This window comes from Mixophyes fleayi, chromosome 2 (genome assembly GCF_038048845.1).
Source record: "Mixophyes fleayi isolate aMixFle1 chromosome 2, aMixFle1.hap1, whole genome shotgun sequence".
In the NCBI taxonomy this organism is placed as follows: Eukaryota; Metazoa; Chordata; class Amphibia; order Anura; family Limnodynastidae; genus Mixophyes; species Mixophyes fleayi.
In genome coordinates, this window is record NC_134403.1 from 231,367,792 (window position 1) to 231,388,685 (window position 20,894).

The 20,894-nt window shown below is 40.3% G+C and overlaps 1 protein-coding gene across 7 annotated transcripts in view; it reads right to left on the reverse strand.

Annotated features, from left to right (window-relative positions):
• The window catches only part of DCAF6 (DDB1 and CUL4 associated factor 6), a 291,082-nt gene that overhangs the window by 247,449 nt on the left and 22,739 nt on the right, over window positions 1-20,894 (reverse strand). For all 7 annotated transcript variants that reach the window (XM_075195604.1, XM_075195606.1, XM_075195607.1 and 4 more), the window contains exon 3: window positions 4,721-4,782. In XM_075195604.1, the coding sequence (XP_075051705.1) occupies window positions 4,721-4,782 (62 nt within the window). The remainder of the gene's footprint in view (window positions 1-4,720; window positions 4,783-20,894) is intronic.

Sequence of the window (20,894 nt, forward strand, 5' to 3'; positions counted from 1 at the left end):
GCAGAAAGATGGCACCAAGCAAAGTAATGCTGCTGTGAACTCAATATTAAACCTTTTGCACTTTGTAATAAACTTACTAAAGTGATCCCTTAAATTGAGATTATTGTGCCACTACAGTATGGGAAGTTCATAAAAATAAAATCAGGTGAAAACAGTTTGGTTTACAGTAAGGCTGTATAGAGGAAAATTGTGTTCCTTAATTCAATGAAGGAGAAGGCTATATGTGCATGACTTCCTAATGCGAAACTGTCAAGAAGCCATAACAAGTTTATAATAAATTAGTTGCTTAAAATGGTCACCCAAGAACACATAGTTGTTTTATTTTCTATATAAAAATGTTTGCATCTGACCTCAATGGTTAGATCTCACAGATTACACTTGCTCTTCTCATTGCTCTGCAAGCAATTTTAAATAAATACGTGTAATGCATGATCCTACAACTTATTCTTCAAGTGTGGTCCAATGAGGGCCATCCCAACAGTATAAAGTAGCAATTATTATTATTATTTTTTGTATCTTGACATCACTACTCGAACGGTCATTACTCTCTACTGGAAAGTCAATAATTTTCCCCAAGTCCTAAGGTTTAAATAAATCAAACCTAACGCTTACTGCAATCATCCTTCACCATAGTCTTTAATCATTAACCCTTTATGACTTTCTGCAATCAGGCTTCCCTCACAAATATACCTCTGAGCCTGAAGTCACAGAAGTGATCCATGATCTATTTACAGTAAAAATCTGCCAGGTCTCTATAATCATCTTTTTGAGCTTCAATGCCGCTTTCAACACCATTCATCATTCTTTTTTCTTGGACAACCGTAACTCCATTGTCATTCAGGAAAAAATAATTTGTCCTGGTTCACATCCTACCTACCCAACCCCATGGCCTCTCCCATTATCTATGCACTGAAAGCACAACATGTGGAAAACAATCTTCCCTCTTCCCAAAACTTCCTCACCTCCCACCCTCACAATATACTCAGCCTCCAAAGCCTACTGCCTTGGAGTCACCCTAGACTATGCACTCTACTTTACTTTTCACAGTCCTGACACCGCCACCTTCAATATATTTCTAAAATACATACATTTCCTACCCAAGATGCAAAAAAAAAAAAAATTGCCCATTATCTCCAGCCTAAACTGCTGCAAAACATTCATATCTAGCATTCCCTCTCACACATCTGTCCCTGCTTCATGTTGCCTAAATGCCACAAAACTGATCTTTCTTTCTCACCTCTCTGCAAATCCCTACATTGCCTCCCCTTACTCTCCAAAATACAGCTTAAATTACTCATCCCCAGCTACAAAGCCCTTATAACCACCAACCTATTACCTTGTCTCTTCTCCAATAACCAATGCTACCCAACTGTGAAATTCCCTACCATGTCTAATCAAAATCTCTATCAACCTCCAAAACATCAAACACCACTTTACAAGAATCCACACTACCCCCACCTTATACTACTCAAATTGATACACCCATGCTGCTCTCACAATCTTTAGTCTGAGGAACACTTGTTAGCTCTGCCTTTAAATTGTAAGTGCTCAAAAGGAGGGCCCTCCATGCCTTTTTATGTTTTATGTATCCACCAATGTTATCTACCTTGTCTGTTCCTGTATTATACATGCTTGATTTTCCCAAGTGTTCGACACTGCAGAGTACTGTGGCACATTGTAAATAAAAACAATAAGAATGATAGCCTTGTTAGTTATATTCCGAGAAATCTACATGTTAGAACATATTTTTTCATTTTTAAATTTATATAATGCAAATATTGGTATACATATGCAAGTGTCAGAAAAAACAGCCCCCCTTCCACTCGTAGGGGGGTATTTAATTGACGGCGGGATTGCCGAAAATCCCGCGCTCGAAAAATATTACCGTTAATATGGTAATCCTGCGCGTAAATACCGTTAATACAGTAATTTACTCGCTGGATTTCAGCTCACAGCTCAGGGAGCCGCGAGCTGAAATCCAGTGATATTACCGTATTTACTGTGATTTCTTTAGAGCACGGGATTTTCGGCGATCACGCCGTCAATTGAATATGCCCCGTAGAACAAATCAGTGGGTAAAAAGTGAATGACTATTTCTTCTTCCTCGCTCACTTCTCTGGTGGCCTGAAAGAGATAGCATTCAGCAAAGAAAGACTAACAAGAGGAGTAATGTAAGCCAAAGTAATTTATAATGCCAGTTTGTCGATAATTTCACTAAAACTGAACAGACATTTTGAAGCAGCTTTATTCTCTTGTGGGTTTTATTTTGGGTTTTTTTTTTAACATATTTTATTGAAAAGTTTTTCAGGTTTTAACAGCATAAAGATTAGGTTACAAATCTGACAATTTTGAAACTAAAAAAATAAATAAATTTGTTATTAAGAACTTGGGGCCTGATTAATTAAGGATCTTAAATGAAGAGGATCCTTATTTCAGTCTCCTGGACAAAACCATGTTACAATGCAAGAGGTGCAAATCAGTGTTCCGTTTTGCACATAAGTTAAATACTGACTGTTTTTTCATGTAACACACACATATCAACTTTACATTTCAGTGTACAATTAAGCCATCAAGTATTTGTGTGCCAGGGTTGCCGGATATTTTGAAATTTGATGGGCCGATCATTGATTATGCTTGTAATATGCTCACAGCAATAAGTCTGCAAGATTCTATTAATCACTTCGGGTAATGTAAGGGGTTCAGGCTGCTTCCAGTTGGCAGCTATTGCACATTTGGCGGCATTAAGAATATGACTTACGAGCACTGTTGTATGTTTGTCAGTGTCAGGTATGGGTCTGTGCAGAAGAGAGTAGGAAGGGCAGGGGGGAATTGGTAGTGAAGTGACTCTAAGAATTAGGTTATGTATCTTTGCCAAAATCTCACCATCTTAGGGCATGGCCACCATATGTGTTGAAACGAGCCCTCATGCCCACAGGATCTCCAACAAGCGGGGCCACAGGCATAACAAGGTAGGAAAGAGGCAGCAGGCAACGTGGCCCGATCTCCGATACTCGGCTGGGCACTAATCACACAGTGGGCAGTAGGACTCACTGTGTGGGCGCTCCGTAGGGGTTTTCAATCCAGGGCTCTTTTCCCAGAGAGGGAGGAAGGCGGCAGACGGGACTCCAGGGGAGCACAATGGCGGCCACGGATCCAGCCGCACACCAGCCAGGGATTGCCGCACATCTGTTAATCTAGGAGGGCTCCTGCTTCAGACCTCCTGGTTTCTGATGTAATTAAAGAGGAGGTTTACCGCCGGGGTCACCAGACAGCTTGGGCGTGCTGCGGTTATTCAGCAAGGTCCGCGGAGAAGACTAGTGGTAATTGAGCCTGGGGATTCAGGTGAGCCGTAGGCCTCAAATCAAAGAAATGGGCTTAGAGGTAACGAGGGAGCCCCACAAAATGGCCAAAACACAGATGCCTCTTTTCTGAAGTAAACATACCTAAACTGGTTAACCTTTCCTCATAACTTAATGACTCCATACCCTTCATTAATTTTGTCGCCCTTCTCTGAACCCTTTCTAGTTCCAAATTATCTTTTTTATAGAGTGGTGCCCAGAACTGTACTCCATATTCAAAATGAGGTCTTACCAACGATTTATACAGTAGCAAAATTACACCGTCTTCCCTTGCATCTATGCCCCTTTTTAGGCATACCAATACTTTATTTTCCCTTGTGGCTGCTGCTTGACATTGAGCACTATTGCTAAGTTTACTGTCTACGAGCACTCCCAAATCCTAAATTAATCCCATTTAATTTATAGATTGTGTGCTTGTTTTTGATCCCTAAATGCATAACTTTACATTTATCTATGTTAAACCTCATATTCCATTTGGCCGCCCAATCCTCCAGTTTATTTAAGTCCCTCTGTTGAGAAGCTATATCTTGCTCTGATTTTATTACCTTACAGAGTTTAGTGTCATCTGCAATAATGGAAACTTTACTCTCTTAACCTTCACCATGGTAATAAATATATTAAAAACGAGTGGCCCCAGCACGGAACCTTGAGGTACTCCACTTAAAACTTTTGACCAATTAGAAAATGTTCCATTTATCACAACTCTCTGTTCCCTATTCTCTAACCAGTTTTCGATCCAAGTACAAATGTTAATTCCTAGACCCAGTTCCCTTATTTTGTAAACCAACCTCTTGTGTAGCACTTTATCAAATGCCTTTGCAAAATCTAAGTAGACCACATCTACTGTGCTGCCCTGGTTTAAGTTCCCATTAACTTCCTCGTAGAAACTAATTAGATTAGTCTGACATGACCTATCTCTCACAAATCCATGCTGATTCCAACTAATAATCTTATTGTGCACCAAGTAATTCTGAATACAATCCCTTAATATAACTTCCAGTAGTTTCCCCAATATTAATGTCAGGTTTATAGGTCTATAATTCCCTGGTTATGATCTTGTCCCCTTTGTAAACAACGGCACCACATCTGCTATTCGCCAATCCCTTGGTACTGAGCCTGATGAGAACAGGACAGATGTTATTTAATACCATTTAAAGACAATTTAATTCTACTTCCTGCCTACTCCACTTTTTAGGACAAATCTTAACTGTTGTAAAGTTATTGTCACATATATATTTGTTAATATTACAAGTTACCTCCATCAGTTCATTTTAGGTTTGCAAGCCTTTGCATATAAAAATTTAGGCAGCTATATTTTTAACAATAACAGCCTGGCTTTATGGTTCTATAATTTTACTTACACATCCGTCATGTACATTCAGAGTTGATTCCAATTTAAGTCTTTGAATAAACTCTCTTCTTCCTATTTTTGAAAAAACAATAAACAATGAAATTAAAAGATGAACAACAATATAATTTTATTTATTAAAAAGAAAAAAAAAAGAAAAAACAAGTCTGAACAGACAACACCACCCAAAACTAAAAATGTAGCTTTTTGTGTGCAATTATGTGAACTAAATATAAGAAGAACTTATCTGCGATTCTACAATCTGGTATAGGAACCTTACATGGAGAAGACGCGACTATGACACTAGAAACTTAAAAAGTCAGCTTCAAGCAGGAGGATCGCCTGCTTCGATGGTAACATACAAACTTTGTGGGACCTGCTGGATCAGAGGGGCACAATTGAGATTTTCCTCTTTTATTTTTAACGGACATAATTAAACCCAAAACTAGTTATTGTTTTTTTTAATCTTTAGCTGGAGCTATCCTTTAAAAATATGGACACTAATTTAAATCTGTGATTTGAAAATATAAAACAAACTGAACACTTGCATACACACAAAACAAAACATACAGATCGCTAGTAGTAATTTAGTAACTTGCATATATAAGCAGTGTTTGTGCATTTCCTAAGTCCAACTTATATAGGACCTATTTTGCCTACAGATGGCATTCTAATTATTGAAGAGTTTTCTGAAACACCACAGTGCTCCAGACAAAATTCGAGTAACACCTATGCAAAATTGTGCAATTTAATTCATTCTCACATTTCTGCCTACATATTTATGCACAAGCCACCATATTAAAATATACAATACATTGACTTTCTCTTCTGTATGGGACAAATTGCAAAAGGACAAATACAAATCAAATGTTATGTTATGCAAACTAAAGAATGCGCTACAAAGATTAAGCAGATTTTCATCATCCCACACTGTTTAGGTTTTAAAGGCGTAATCAATATATTAAAACGTGGTTGTACCACGAAAATATGTTATAAAATTTGTTATTTTAGCCTATGATCCCAATGATTGCATTTGAATGTATCTTTTCACCACCATCCTGTGTGTAAAAAGTACATCGCTTACTGTACTAAACCTCCCTTTCAGGAATCCCTGCTTACTTTCTCTTTCAGACATCTCTTTCAGGCATTTCCTACCAGTGTACACACCCTTCCCCTAGAAGAGTGGTGGGCAACAGGCGTTCTATTCCCCCAGCCGACTGCTCCCAATCTGAATTATTATCTGCTTTCTTATAAAAAAAGAATAAGAGTTAATGGAAGCAGCTGACTTCTGCGTCATGTGACCTCCTCTGTCCAACACATGTGATGTGGGCATGTGGGGCAGGTCTGATGAGCATGTGTGCGAATTCTGATGGGTGTGTAATGAGCACATGGGGAGATCTTCTGGGCATATGTGGAAGTCTGAAGACCATGTAGACAGATCTGAGAAGCATGTGAGGAGGTCTTATGGGCATGTGACAAGGTCAGTTTGGGCATGTGGGGGGAGGTGGGATCTGAGGTCTATGTGGGGAAGTTTTGTAGTACATTTGATATAATCTGGGGGCTTGTTGGTGGCAAGTGGGGCTACTTTGCAGCATGTGAGAGGCCAGTGTGGCATGTGGTGGGATTTTGGAGCATGTGAGGACATTATGTAAAAAGCGATTTTTGCATGACTAGGATTATGGTTTTTGGTGTGTTTATTAACAGATTTAAAAATTACTGCACTATATAGCCCACTTTTTTTTTTTTTTAATGAAATGCCATTCATCAATAGGGATTAAATGTATGAGATCGCTAAGTGGAGATAGGCGATTTATCATATAATTGTTGGTATGTAGGAACTTTTAATCTGTGTTATCAGTGATTGGTGTTAACATAATTGTGTTTGTTAGATTCATGGATGCTTTCATCACTGTGGTACATAATTTTTGGATAAATAAGCATGACTTCTTGAATAAGAAAATTTTTGTACGGAAGCACCGTGTAGTACACGGGTGTTGTTTTGTTAGAAAAACAATATTGCACTATTGTTTCCGTTTCCTCCTTTTCATTGCTCCCTAAATCTGGATAAATGGAGCTCTAAGCTACATGGAGGATTATCAGAGAAGTCAAGGATATACAACCAGGCATTAGCTTTCACTTCCATTACACAGTAAACAATACTATTTGCTGATTTGCTGCATAAATAATGAAAAGGTCTATAAAACAGCAGCAAGGTATACGGCTGGGATGCAACAGTCCTTCTGTAGGTACAAGGAAGGTAATAAAACATGCAAAAAGGAAATTAGATTTGCTAAATTAGAAAATGAAAAACAAGTTCCAAAAGAAAGCAAGACAAACCCCAAAAAGTCTTTTAAGTATATAAATGGCAAAAGGATTAAACAAGATTATATAGGACCCCTAAGAAGTGAGATGGGTGAATTGATAAATGATACTAAAGGAAAAATCAGAGGTATTAAAACACTTTTTTTTCTTCAGTATTTACTAGAGGAACAAATGGTAGGAATAAAACATAAAATGGAAATTAAACTGTACCATTAATTAATACTTGGCTGACAAAGGAAGAAGTCCAAAGATGACTGAAGAATATTTAGATAAATAAAGCTTCAGGGCCAGATGGCATACACCAAAGGGATCTTATGAAGCTAAACTCAGAAATAATTAGATCACTATTCTTTTATTTTTTTTAACTTTTTATTTATAACAGCAGATGGACATAAAACACAACAGTGCATGTCAAAGACAGTAACCAAGTACCAAGAATACAATATTAAAACTCAGGTAGAAAAAATAAACATAGAAAAACAATAGAAAACATATAAATATAGTTTTCACAACATGTTACATTCCAGGTAGGAACTGTAAGTTAAAGATCTACAGGGTGATTATAGGAGTAAGGAATTTTCCCAATTCCAAAAGTAAATCCTGCACTGTTGTAGATATAAGGCGAAAAGAACAAACTGCCGGAATTTTTTATTTTTTGCTGGGGGTAAAGGGGGGAGGGATGGTCCAAATTGGGTGTATGTCTCTGTCTGAGAACCCATCATGCCGAGATGATAGTAAAAAAAAAAAAAGAGGGAGAAGCAAACAAAAGGAGCAAACAGAGATTAGAAGGAGTAGAGAGTCACAAAGATTGGAAAAAGAAGGGGGGAGAGAATATAAAGCTTATAGGAGGCCTGGCATAAAGCTGTTGTTAAAGCTATACCAAGGATCCCACAGTTTGTGAAACGTGGGAACTGTGTCATGAAGAAGACTAGTCACATATTCCATGGATGCAGTGTGCCAAGTTCTCTTCATAACCCCCTCTCTAGAAGGTTGTGAGGCCTTCTTCCACTCACTAGCTATTTGTAGCTTAGCTGCATTATATATGTGTCGGACAAGCTTATCCAATGTCTTAATGATGCCTTTGATAGGTTGGTATAGAAGCACCGAAAGTGGATTCTTAGACACATTGAATGAAGTAACCTGTCGAACCAGTGATATTACGTCATCCCAAAATCTAGACACCAGAGGGCAATCCCACCAAATATGAAAGAAAGAGCCCACCGCTCCACAATTACGCCAGCAAAGATCTGAAGTGTGGGGGGAAGATAGAATGTAATCTCTCAGGGACCATGTACCATCTGGTATAAATCTTATATGTATTTTCATGGATGGCTGTATTAATGGAAGACCTCGAAATCCATTCACGAATGAGCGACCATCTCTCCTCGTCCAGGGTCACCCCAAGATCCTATTCCCATGCCTGCAAACGGTTCCATGGGAGGAGATGAGAAAGACACGAGAGAGCTGTACAGGATCGATATATAGCCACGGCGATCCGGGCTATAAATGCAATGCCTCTCAAAGGGTGTTGGTAACCGCAACTTAGACGATTGTGTCTGGGCTTGTATAAAGCTTTTGATTTGCATATAGTGAAAATATAAATTGCTGTGAAGAGCAATTCTCACTCAGGTCTGTGAAGGAACGTGGTGCATGCTCACCCATCAGGTGGAAGAATCGATCTAATCCCACTTTCCTCCAAGGGTAAGCAAAAGCCTTAATGCAGCCCTGTGGGAAACGAGGGTGTCTGCACAGCTGGGTGAAAGGCGAGGGGTAGGGAGCCAGTGCATATTTTTTGTTCAATTTGTCCCATATCTCCAACGTAAAACGGATGGAGGGCGTACAAGCTGGTCTGATACTGCTAGGGATCCAGGGTAAGAAGCGCACTCCTATATCTGGGGACAGCAGTTCTTCAATATCCACCCATTTCTTGAGTCCTACCAGTGAGAGCCAAGAAATGAGATGAGTCAATTGTGTGGCTTGATAATATTTATCAAATAAAGGAAGGCCCAGGCCACCATTATATTTAGATTTAGCTAGACAAAATTTATTACGTCTGGGTCTCTTGCCCTGCCACACAAACTTGCCACAGATAGATTGAATAGAGCCTAGGAAAGAATCAGGAACTTTGTCCGGGAGGGTCTGGAATAAGTAGAGTAGTCTAGGTAAGACTTTCATTTTAATGGTGTTGATTCTCCCAAACCACGAGATGCAAAGAGAATTCCAGGTCAATAATTCTTGTTTTATTGTAGACAGCAAAAGGGGGTAATTAGCCTGAAACAAAGTTTCGTAGGAAGTTGTTATATAGACTCCCAAGTATCGGATTGCTCGGGGACGCCACTGAAACTCAAAGTTAAGTTCCAATAACTTCTTTGTGTGAGGTGAAAAGTGTAGCGCAAGCGCTTCTGATTTGGAGTTATTCACTTTATAACCAGAGAGAGAACCAAAATTTTGCAGTTCCGCAAATAGATTAGGAAGGGAGGTTTGAGGTGATGATAAAGTGAGGAGAACATCATCTGCAAATAACAAAATATTGTATTGTCTACTCTTAACCTGGATTCCCTTCACATCTGGATTCAGTCGGATCCGAGCAGCAAGTGGTTCAATACATAGTACATAAATAAGAGGGGAGAGAGGGCACCCTTGTCACGTCCCATTATTAATGCCGAACACGGATGAGCTCAAGCCATTTGTCGACACCGAGGAGGATGAGTTATGATATAGAGCTTGAATACCTTGAAGAAAATTACTAAAGAATCCAAAAGATTGGAGGGTTTGAAGCATGAATGGCCAGGAGAGACTGTCAAAGGCCTTCTCTGCGTCTAACGCTAGAATTACAGAAGGGAGATTGCTTTGGTTTATGTGGGAAATCAAGTCTATAGTCATCCTGGTGTTGTCCAGGGTTTGTCTGTTTGGAACAAATCCAACTTGGTCTGGGTCTATAAGTTGTGACAAATGATTGTTCAACCTATATGCCAGGATTTTAGCAAATAGCTTAATATCCGTGTTTAGCAGCGAAATGGGCCGATAATTAGCACAAATTGTGGGATCCTTATTGGGCTTGGGTATTACTATAATGTTGGAACGTGTGGTGTCACTATGAAATTGCTCCCCTCGTAGAATCGAGTTGAAAATAGAAAGTAGGTGCGGGGTCAGAATATGCATAAAAGTTTTATAGTATGAAATGGTAAATCCCTCAGGACCAGGAGCCTTGGAAGTCTTTTGGGATTTAAGAGCTACCTTAATCTCCTCCTCACTGATGTCCTCGTTCAGTTTAGAAGCTATGTTCTTGTCTAGTTTTGGAAGGTTACATGTCTTTAAGAATTTTTGGATAATAGACGGTGAGGGTGGTAGAGGGGCACCCTCTTTATTCAGGTTATATAAAGATTCGTAATAACTATGATAAGAGTCGTTGATGACTTTTGTCTCTTACTGCCATAATTGCCTGAGCTGCTCGTTTGGCTTTCAGTTTATTTGCTAGCATAGTGTCAGACTTGTTGCTTTTCTCATAAAATTTTTGATTGAGCCAACGGAGGGCTCTTTCTGTCTTTTCCGCTAACAATGATTGGCTTTCACCTCTAATGGAAAGAATCTGCTTATAAACTAGTTTTGAATGATTTTGTTTATGAATACCCTCGAGCTGTTGCAATTGGGCAGTAAGAGAATTTATTTTCAAAGTTTGTTGTTTTTTTACGAAAAGAAGCAAACTCAATGATGGCCCCTCTAATGACTGATTTATGCGCCTCCCAAATCGTGGAAAGAGAGGTGTCAGGCGTCAAATTAAGGTCAAAATATTCTTGAAGGAGAGAACCTATCTGCTCTTTAAACACAGGCAGTTTAAGCAAGGATTCGTTTAGTCTCCAGGATGAGCTGCTTTTAGATTTGTTCAACAGATCAAACGAAGCCGTGACAATTGAGTGGTCTGACCAAGGGTTGGGGAGTATGTCAGTGTGAGTGAGAAGTTGTATAACTTCACTACAATCCATAATCATGTCAATTCTGGAATAGGAATTGTGTGGATGTAAATAAAAGGTATAGTCACGAGAGGAGGGATTATGGGCCCTCCAAGAGTCCAACAGGCCAGCCCCAGCCATATGTTTAATCAAGGCTTTTGATTGGGTAGTAGGTGGGGGGATGTGTCGTGTACCGGACCTGTCCAATTCCTCTGACAGAATAGTATTAAAGTCCCCGCCTATCAGGAGAAGACCTCTCTGTATTTTACTTGACTCAAGAAAAAAATTGTTAAAGAAACTAGACTGCCCTGTATTGGGGGCATACATATTCGCCACAGTAATAGTTTGATGTCCTACCTGACCCACCAATATAATGAAGCGGCCCTCATGATCTAGACTAGATTGGCTAAACTGAAAAGGCACGGAATTCCTAATCATGATGGCAACTCCACACCTCTTGACGGGCAGGGAGGCATATTCCACAGTGGGGAATCTATGAGAGGACAAGAAGGGATGGTCGCCCTGTTTAAAATGAGTCTCCTGTAAGAATACAAAATCAGCTTTCAAATCTTTTACAGTTCTATGTAGTAGTGACCTCTTTTGTGGTGTGTTAAGCCCTTTAACATTAATAGAAGCAAAGGTCAAAGACATGGTGCTCTACGAAAGTACTAAGGGACGTACTAGGTTAATTGAAGAGAACAAGAGGGAGCGAGTAAAACTTAGGAAGCAGAAAAAAAGGGGGAAATAAGAGGAAGGGGAAAAAAAAAAAGGGGGGGGGAAGAGGAGTATTGGTGAGGGGGTAAGGGTGAATAGTGGTCAACCACCCCACCCAACAAAGTATGGGGGAGAGAGGTGATCACTGAGGTTGAGCCCACGGAAGAGTGGGAATTCAACCCGTCTCAAATAGGAAGGGTCGAATGGGCTCAAGAGTTGGGTTTCAAGTATCTTAAATTAAGGTAATATAAACAAGGAGATTGTAAGGACTATACTGTCCGCACACTCCTATAACCCAAAGTATATGGGGTACAAGGCCGGGCAGACAAACCCAGCCCAACCCACCCAGAAACACGTATTACAAACAGAAGTATAAACCCTTATAGGATGTTACAACATAACAGTAAAGTACATGTAGGAACATTTTAAACATTATTAAAAACTTATGAAGTAGAAAAAAGTATGAGCTATAATTCCAGGGGACCTTAAGTCTTCACCAGACCCCCGGTATTGAGAGGCGGCCACGCCCTGTGAGCAGTCCATCAAAGCCCCAAGTTCCGACTGTAAACAGAACCACAGCATCGACCGGACCCTATCACCCACATCGGGAAGGGCCCAGGGAACATGGCCGCCCCCAATTGTAGATAGTTATCCTAAGGAACAATTTGGAAAACACAATATAAGTAGAACATGAAAACATTTAAACATGCAATAGCAAAGATAACACGTGAATATATGAGCGGCATGTTATGTATGTCATATTTATAGAACAAACTAACTGTATTATAATTTGTAAAACAAACTTTGCAAGTTCCCTTTAGTTGAGAGTACCAGGTCCAATAGCACTTGCCCGGGATGTCAAATTTCGGCTTATGGAACCGCCACAAGTGCCAGGAGGTTGTAGAAACTCAATTCCCGTTCCAGAAAGCTGACGTTCAAAAGGGTTACCCAGTAACAAAGGAAGTGAAGTGCTACTATCCCTGATGGGAGATCGGATCCGGAACCGGACGGCCCAAGTCAAGTTTACGTAGCAAGTCTTTGCCTTCGATAGGATCTCTTACGGTGATTTGGCGACCACCTGCTTCTACAATTAGGCAAAAGGGAAAGCCCCACTTATATTTATATCCATGCTCCCGTAGAGTTCTAGTGACGTCCTTTAGTTCCCTGCGCTTCAGGATTGTGGACGGAGCCAGGTCTTGGATGATTTGAACCCTGGAATCTTCAAATAGAACATAGGGAGAGTTCCTGCTTGCTGTAGTTATGCTTTCCTTGGTTTTAAAGGACAAGAATTTGAGGACAACATCCCTGGGTGGTTCTGTGTCTTTAGGCTTAGGGTGCAAGGCCCTATGAGCACGTTCAATGCATATGGTTTGAATGGAGAGCTCAGGGACTAATTTTTTAAATAAATGAACCAAATAGGGATCTAACTGCTGGTGGTCCACCGATTCTGGAATATAACGAATCCGAAGATTATTCCGGCGTTCTATGTTTTCAAGATCTTCTGATTTATCTTTGTAGAACAACAGCTCCCTATTTAGATAGTCAATATCTTGCGGTTTCCTGCAGCACTTTGGAGTTGGATTCCACTTTATGTTCAATAGAGGCAGTACTGTAACAATCCTGTCCAGGTTTGCTACATTTCCTGTCTGCTCTGTTCTCCTGTGGATCACATGACTCACTTCAGGGCGTGCCATTCAAACCTGCTCTATTTAAACTCAGCACTGACACCTGCTCACTGACAGTGCAACTTGTTTGCTAGCCTGTCTCCATGGACTTCTCTGCATTGTCTGATCCTTGTGTATTCCTGAACTCTCCTGTTGGATTTCCTGTGGGTGAACCTGCTTCATCAACCAAGTGCTGGTAGCACCATCTTTGGGACTCTGTTTGCAAGTATCTCTATGCATCAATTTACAAGACTTTGTTTATTATGCCAAGTGTGTGGATGCTCATCATTGTGATACTCTGAATTGCCATCTCATCTTTACTACTGTACAAGAACTTATTTGATACCTTCTGGGTTCGTCCGCTGACGCTGCCATTTCTACACTCTGCGGTGATCAGATCCTTATTCTGCATATATGTTGTAGTGAAATCTCGACTATTACCGGACCCCTGTGGTATCCTGAACATCATACTCACCATCTCTGCTGTGTACAGAACTTTGCTGCATTGTTTCCATGTGTTGATGTGTACTTATGCTCATATTCATTGAAGTACTTATTAAGCAGACCCACCGTCTTGTGTTCTTATTTTCTAAACATTGTATGATCCTGACTCAGCTAGTCAAGTGCACAGGCCATCGTGGGAACCGCCCACTAGGCCTGATATTATTCCAGTCCATAACAAGTACATTTAGTCAGCTGCGCAATTTCGCCTCGAAGGTCCACCGACAGCTTTTGAAATTCAATTGTGAAGGTATTCTGGAGTGAAACCATCATAGCCTGAATAGTGGCTAAAGCATCCGCGGATTCATTCGGGTTTCCCGCTGAGGCTTGAGGAGATGGAGGGGTTGGAGGATTCCCGTCTGTGTCCCCCTTTTGCCTCTGGAGCTGTTCTTAAGCATGATTAGTAGCAAGACACCAAGCAGGATTTATAGACAGGAAAAAGGGTGTTTCGGGATGGGCTGCGCCAGGTAGTATTATTTAAATGGGCATGACAGGAGAGCAAATGTCCACTCCAAAATGGAAGATGTTGTTTAAGACTTAAGTGAAAAGCCACTTGACTGTGTTAAACTTGCTTCAGCTGAACTATTACTGCTTGGCCATTAGATCGCAGTGTAGGCACAGTAACATAGAAACTGAATTGTACAGCAGGTGTGAGACAGCAATTTCAATTGCAATTTTCGAGTTAAGACAGTAGAGGGTGGTAAATCTTCACTCCTCGTACAGGAGCAGTGTAGAGCTGGATTTACTTGATGTTAACCTCTTAATGCCTTAGGCCTTTTTGTATCTGTGGACTGTGGGGAGCTGGGGTCACAGTATCACTAGACCTCCCACTGGGGTGTTCTCGTGGGTTTATATGTTATTGGCACAGGTCCCCCTGCAATATTTTGTATTGTGCTGTTTGCCCTGGAGTGTAAGATTTGAAAAAGATCACTGACCTCACCCTCCACGATCTGGGCACTTCACACAGTTGCAGGGACAAAGCGCTGATCCCCTATCTCCAACCGCCAGGGAGACACAGCTGGGCCTGTATGGGATGGGGTACTCACTCTTCAGGCAGGGTTTTAGCGGGGCCGCGCCGACCGGAAGTCCAGCGCCGAAAACCGGAAGTGCAGTTGGCAGGCCACCGATGGAAATGGAGACCGCGGATGAGGCGCTGGGTGAGGGCCGCAGGCGACCACAACATCGGATCAGGTGAGTGTGCCAGGGCCGCCGATGGAAACGGATAGTGTCGGTGAGGTGCCAGGTAGGCGGGGACCAGCCTCAGAGCCAGCGGCTGAAACAATGCTGGGTCCTCCAATGTCACCTGTCGGGCAAAGTCTCCTTTAGTTGCGCCGTTCAGTGAGCTGGAACCAGAAACGCTTCAATGAAGCGGGCGGCTATGAGGGAACTCCGGGCGCATCTGCTAAAGCTGGTAGTGACCTCACCAATGGCGGGCCCGGGCTCCAAATGGATCTCCACAATCCAGGAGGGTTCTGGATTCCCCTCTTGCAGTTCAGGGGATTAGGTGGGATCTTTTTATGATCCAAATTAGGCCAGCACAAGCGGAGCTCTCTCTAACTGCTGTCGTTCCCGATGGCTACCAGGCAACGCCCCCCTTAGATCACTATTCTTAATTGTCATAGATTCAATCCCATCAGGCTCAGTACCAAGGGAATGGTGAATAGCAGATGTTGTTCCGTTCTTTAAAAGGGGGATGAGATCACAACCAGGGAATTATAGACCTGTAGGCCTGACATCAATAATGGGGAAACTACTGAAAGGTATATTAATGGATAGTATTCAGGATTACTTAGTGTGCAATAAGATTATTAGTGGGAATCAGCATGGATTTGTGAGGGATAGGTCATGTCAAACTAATCTAATTAGTTTCTACGAGGAAGTTAGTAGTAACTTAGACCAGGGCAACACAGTAGATGTGGTCTACGTAGATTTTGCAAAGGCATTTGATACAGTGCCACACAAGAGGTTGGTTTACAAAATAAGGAAACTGACTCTAGAAAACATTTTTACTTGGATCAAAAACTGCTTAGAGAATAGGGAACAGAAAGTTGTGATAAATGGAACATTTTCTAATTGGTCAAAAGTTTTAAGTGGAGTACCTCAAGGTTCCGTGCTGGTGCTACTCCTTTTTAATATATTTATTAATGACCTTGGTGAAGGTTGAGAGAGTACATTTTTTTATTTTTAAAGATGACACTAAACTCTGTAAGGTAATAAAATCAGAGCAAGATGTAGCTCCTCTACAGTGACTTAAATAAACTGGAGGATTGGGCGGCCAAATGGAATATGAGGTTTAACATAGATAAATGTAAGGTAATGCATTTAGGGATAAAAAAACAAGGACGCAATCTATAAATTAAATGGGATTAATTTCGGGGAATCTATAATAGAAAAGGATTTAGGAGTGCTCATAGACAGTAGACTAAGCAATAGTGCTCAATGTCAAGCAGCAGCTGCAAGAGCAAATAAAGCAAAGGAAGACAGTGTAATTTTGTCACTGTATAAATCGTTGGTAAGACCTCATCTTGAATATGGAGTACAGTTCCGGGCACCACTCTATAAAAAAGATATTTTGGAACTAGAAAGGGTTCAGAGAAGGGCAACAAGATAGATAAAGGGTATGGAGTCATTAAGTTATGAGGAAAGGTTAGCCAGTTTAGGTATGTTTACTTCAGAAAAGAGGCATCTAAGAGGAGATATGATTACTATGTACAAATACATTGAGGGTCAATACAGAGAACTTTCATGGGAACTTTTTACCCCAAGGACTATACACAGGACACGTGGTCACCCCCTAAGGTTAGAGGAGAGGAAGTTTCACAACCTGCAAAGGAAGGGGATCTTTACAGTAAAGACAGTTAAGATATGGAATTCACTGCCAGGGAAGGTTGTGATGCTGATTCAATAGATATGTTTAAGAAAGGGTTAATAATGGATACAGAGACTAAAAAGGACTGCAATATTGGGTCTGGAGGGATTTTTTCAGATTGAAACAGATTGGCAGTTGCTTAATCTGGATCAATTTCAAAGGAGATCAAAAATAGGTTGAACTTGAATGACTGGTGTCTTTTTTAAACCTCATCAACTATGTTACTATGTAACATCTTTAATGATTTTATAAACGATAGAAAAAGAAATAAAAAAGTCCCGATTTATGTGTACACACTAAACACATTTTACACAATTTACCTTCAGATCTGTGCTCTTCATCTGTCATAACCATTGGCTGAAAAGATCATCACTTCACAGAGTTCTGTGGACACTGCTGGGCATGAGTGCATACACACTGCAGAATAGGAACAACGTTGTCCCATCATTGAACAACATTTTGTCAGCCAAATATCGGGCCAATCACCCGATAAACGACCACTCGACCACATGTCACGCTAGTGTGCGTACTTACACAATGAACGAGAGTCGTTCCAAAGTGTTGATTGTCATTTCATTTGGTTTGTTGTACCATTTAATAATCTTGTTCCAATCACCTTCTGATCATCATCATCATCATTTATTTATATAGCGCCACTGATTCCGCAGCACTGTACAGAGAACTCATTCACATCAGTCCCTGCCCCATTGGAGCTTACAGTCTAAATTCCCTAACACAGACAGACAGAGCCAGACTAGGGTCAATTTTTGATAGCAGCCAATTAACCTACCAGTATGTTTTTGGAGTGTGGGAGAAAATCGGAGCACCCGGAGGAAACCCACGCAAACACGGGGAGAACATACAAACTCCACACAGATAAGGCCATGGTTGGGAATTGAACTCATGACCCCAGCGCTGTGAGGCAGAAGTGCTAACCACTGAGCCACCGTGCTGCCCCCAAATCATAATCATGTAGTGTGTATAAACTCACAATCACACTCTCCATAGAGTTTACAGAGTCAAAGGGGTATGTTTACTAAACTGCAGTTTTGAAAAAGTGGAGATATTACCTATATCATCCAGTCAGATTCTAGCAGTCATTTTGTAGAATGTACTAAATGAATAATTAGAATTTGATTGGTTGCTATAGGTAATATCTCCACTTTTTCAAAACTGCAGTTTAGTAAACATACCCCTTTGACTCTGTAAACTCTATTGAGAGTGTGATTATGAGTTTATACACACTACATGATCCTGGTGACTAAATGTAGAGATTGCTATAGATGGAATAATTAATTTGTTCCTTCTGAGATTGAATATTTAGTTTCAGAGTCACAGAAGCTAACAAAATTCATTATGACATGTGGATAGCTATAGAAAGGCGGATAATCAGTGTGACAGAAATAAATTAATGAATATTGTGTCGTTATTCTCTAAAGGACCAGTTGAAGAGCACAGATGTGAAGGTAAATAGTGTGTAGTGTGTATGCATGAATCGCCCGACCTTAGGTTGTATGTACAATCGTTGTAGATAACAGGTTGGTTGGAAAATTTTCCAGTGTGTACCTAGCCTTAGTGCTTTGACAGCAGGGCCTGAGTATAATAGCCCAACTGGTGAGGTATGCCGCAATGGTAATAGTAAGCGCAGTGCAGGCCTGGGTAAACCTCACCTGCCACCCCTCCCAGGGGGATAAAGTACTTGTACTTGGTGACAAGTATATAAAAAAAACAAAAAACATTTAAATATGAAAAACAAAATCACAAATCTCCACCTACTACTCATGTCTTTAATTAACTATTTTGCACAGACCATTGTTGCATGTTTAGTTAATCTTCATCAGTATTAATCTGGCATTTAAAAGAAAACCATGCTTGATTTTAGCCCTCATTTTTTAATCTTTAAACAACATAGCTCAAAATAACTTCAAAAACTCCCTATTCCTTCTATGTAATCAAGCAAAGAAATTTTTCCAAAACCTTCAATAGTAATTCTAGTGTGTTTCTGTAAAAACATCTTATATAAAGCCATCATTCTTAATGCAAAGAAGTTCAAGGCAAAAACAAATAACAAAAAGAAAAAAAGAAAACACAGGTTCTTAGTGGGCCAAACCTGAAATACCTGACTGAAATTCTCACCCCAATCAGACAGAAAAAGGGGGGGGGGAATTTAAAAAAAAAAAAGAGATTACATGCAAATTAACTGAATTTAATTTAATGTTCACAAATCATATTTTAATACCTGCAGTTTACTCAATAACCTGGATTTTCAATACGGTTTTATTGGCCAATTTCTTGTTCTATTTTCTAAGGTAATGAAGGCTTAATTACAAATATACTACACACATATACATATTTATATGAACAGGATCGGATACAGAAAACTATTTCAAGGATATGCAAGGCAGAAAACTATTGTCTGGTTCATTCATTAAAGTAAACAAAATTGGAAGAGTCACTCATGTATGGAGAGTTCCCACAGAAGATGGTGACTATTTATTTACTGTGAGAACCTAAAAAGCATAATGTCTGCAGTTTATTTTGGAACAGCAATGTGAAGTTACAAATACAACCAAATAAGTTTACATTTTTTTAATGCGCGCCTCAGAATAAGGTAATTTAGTGATGGGACCTGTGGTTCAGTTTTGCATAATATATTGCCTTTTATGAACTAAAATTTAGTGTTGTCTACAAGTTCCATTTGTATCTGTTATATATGTACTGGTACTTAGTATCCTTTTAAAGTACCATAAATCATGATGGAGATTTATTTTTATTAAATTAAAAGGAGGAGTTGTGTTTACAACCCCAGGACCTCCTTTCAGCATTGAGTTCTATTCAAGTTGTTCGGTCACTACTGGCCAAATAGAATATTTCACTGAATAAAAAGCAGTTGTGTCATTATCTGCGAGGTAGAAATGTAGCCATTACATATTGCTGCACAATTTGTGCAATTCCTATTTATTTGCTGAATTTAACAGATTGGGGGGGGGGGGGAGAGCTACAATTAATATATAACATGTGCAAATGTTTGTATACCCTTCCATGTCATTCATTAATGCCTTTTCAAAGCCTCAAAACTTGAGTGATACCTTAGACCTTTTTTCACATCCTTAAGACAGATGAAGAAATTTCCAGGGACTCCAATATCTCATGGCACTGTGCCTACACTCAACCATGGGCTCCACTAAGCAGCTGACTGAGTACTTATAAATAAACATAACTGACTCTTTAAAAAAACAGGAAGGGCTATAAAAAGACATATAGATGTTTCCAGCTTGAAGTTTCCACCATCAAAACATCTTTAAGACATTGAAGTTAAGGGGAAACGGTCAAAGCTAGGGATATAGAGAACCTATAAAACTTGGGTAGATTTAGATACCAAACACATCAAGGTAAACTCTCTAAGATTCGTACGGGGTGTGCCCAAAAGCCAATGGACCAGTGTTGCCGAGATCCTTCCTCTCTCTTAAATTCTGCCTAACCATGTGGGGTTGTTGTCGCTCCCACCTTAAATTATCCAATACAGTGTTGCCTTTAATCCCACTCTTTCACAACCCAGATTTCCCCCTGGCGTTTTAATTCCCCATTTCAAACAGTGGATTCAAGATGGGATTAGAGTAGCCTATGACCTTAACGTCACAAACAATTAGGCCTCCCTAAATGATATCCAGCAAAAGTTTGCCTCCTTCCTCTGTTCTTTGAATTCAGAGTTCATTCAGACAAAACATTTTCATGCCTACCCCCCCCCCCCCCAATACTCTGGGAGACCTCGCATCCTTTGGAAAACTGCGTCTGCTTAACTCTGCAATAAATAACCTGTCAATTGATACCACTGTTGGCTCTCAGGGTCACCATAAAAAGGTAGTGGGACCTCCTCCAGATGAATCTTGTTGGGAGGAAGTTAGTGAACGAGTTGCCACTAGCTCCATCTCAACATGTAATACAGAAAGTGTACAAGCTTTAAGGTAGGTGGTATTATAACCCAGATAAACTTTCGAAAATATTTCATAACACCAATCCAAAATTCTGGCTGAACTGTAGCCATACGGGCACACTTTACCATATATGGTGGACTCGCTTTCTGTAACAGGATGGACTTCCTATGCCCCCCTGTTTGTTGTGTTGCTGGGAACTGGCTGGGCTAGCCTTGCCACAGTCCTCTTTCTT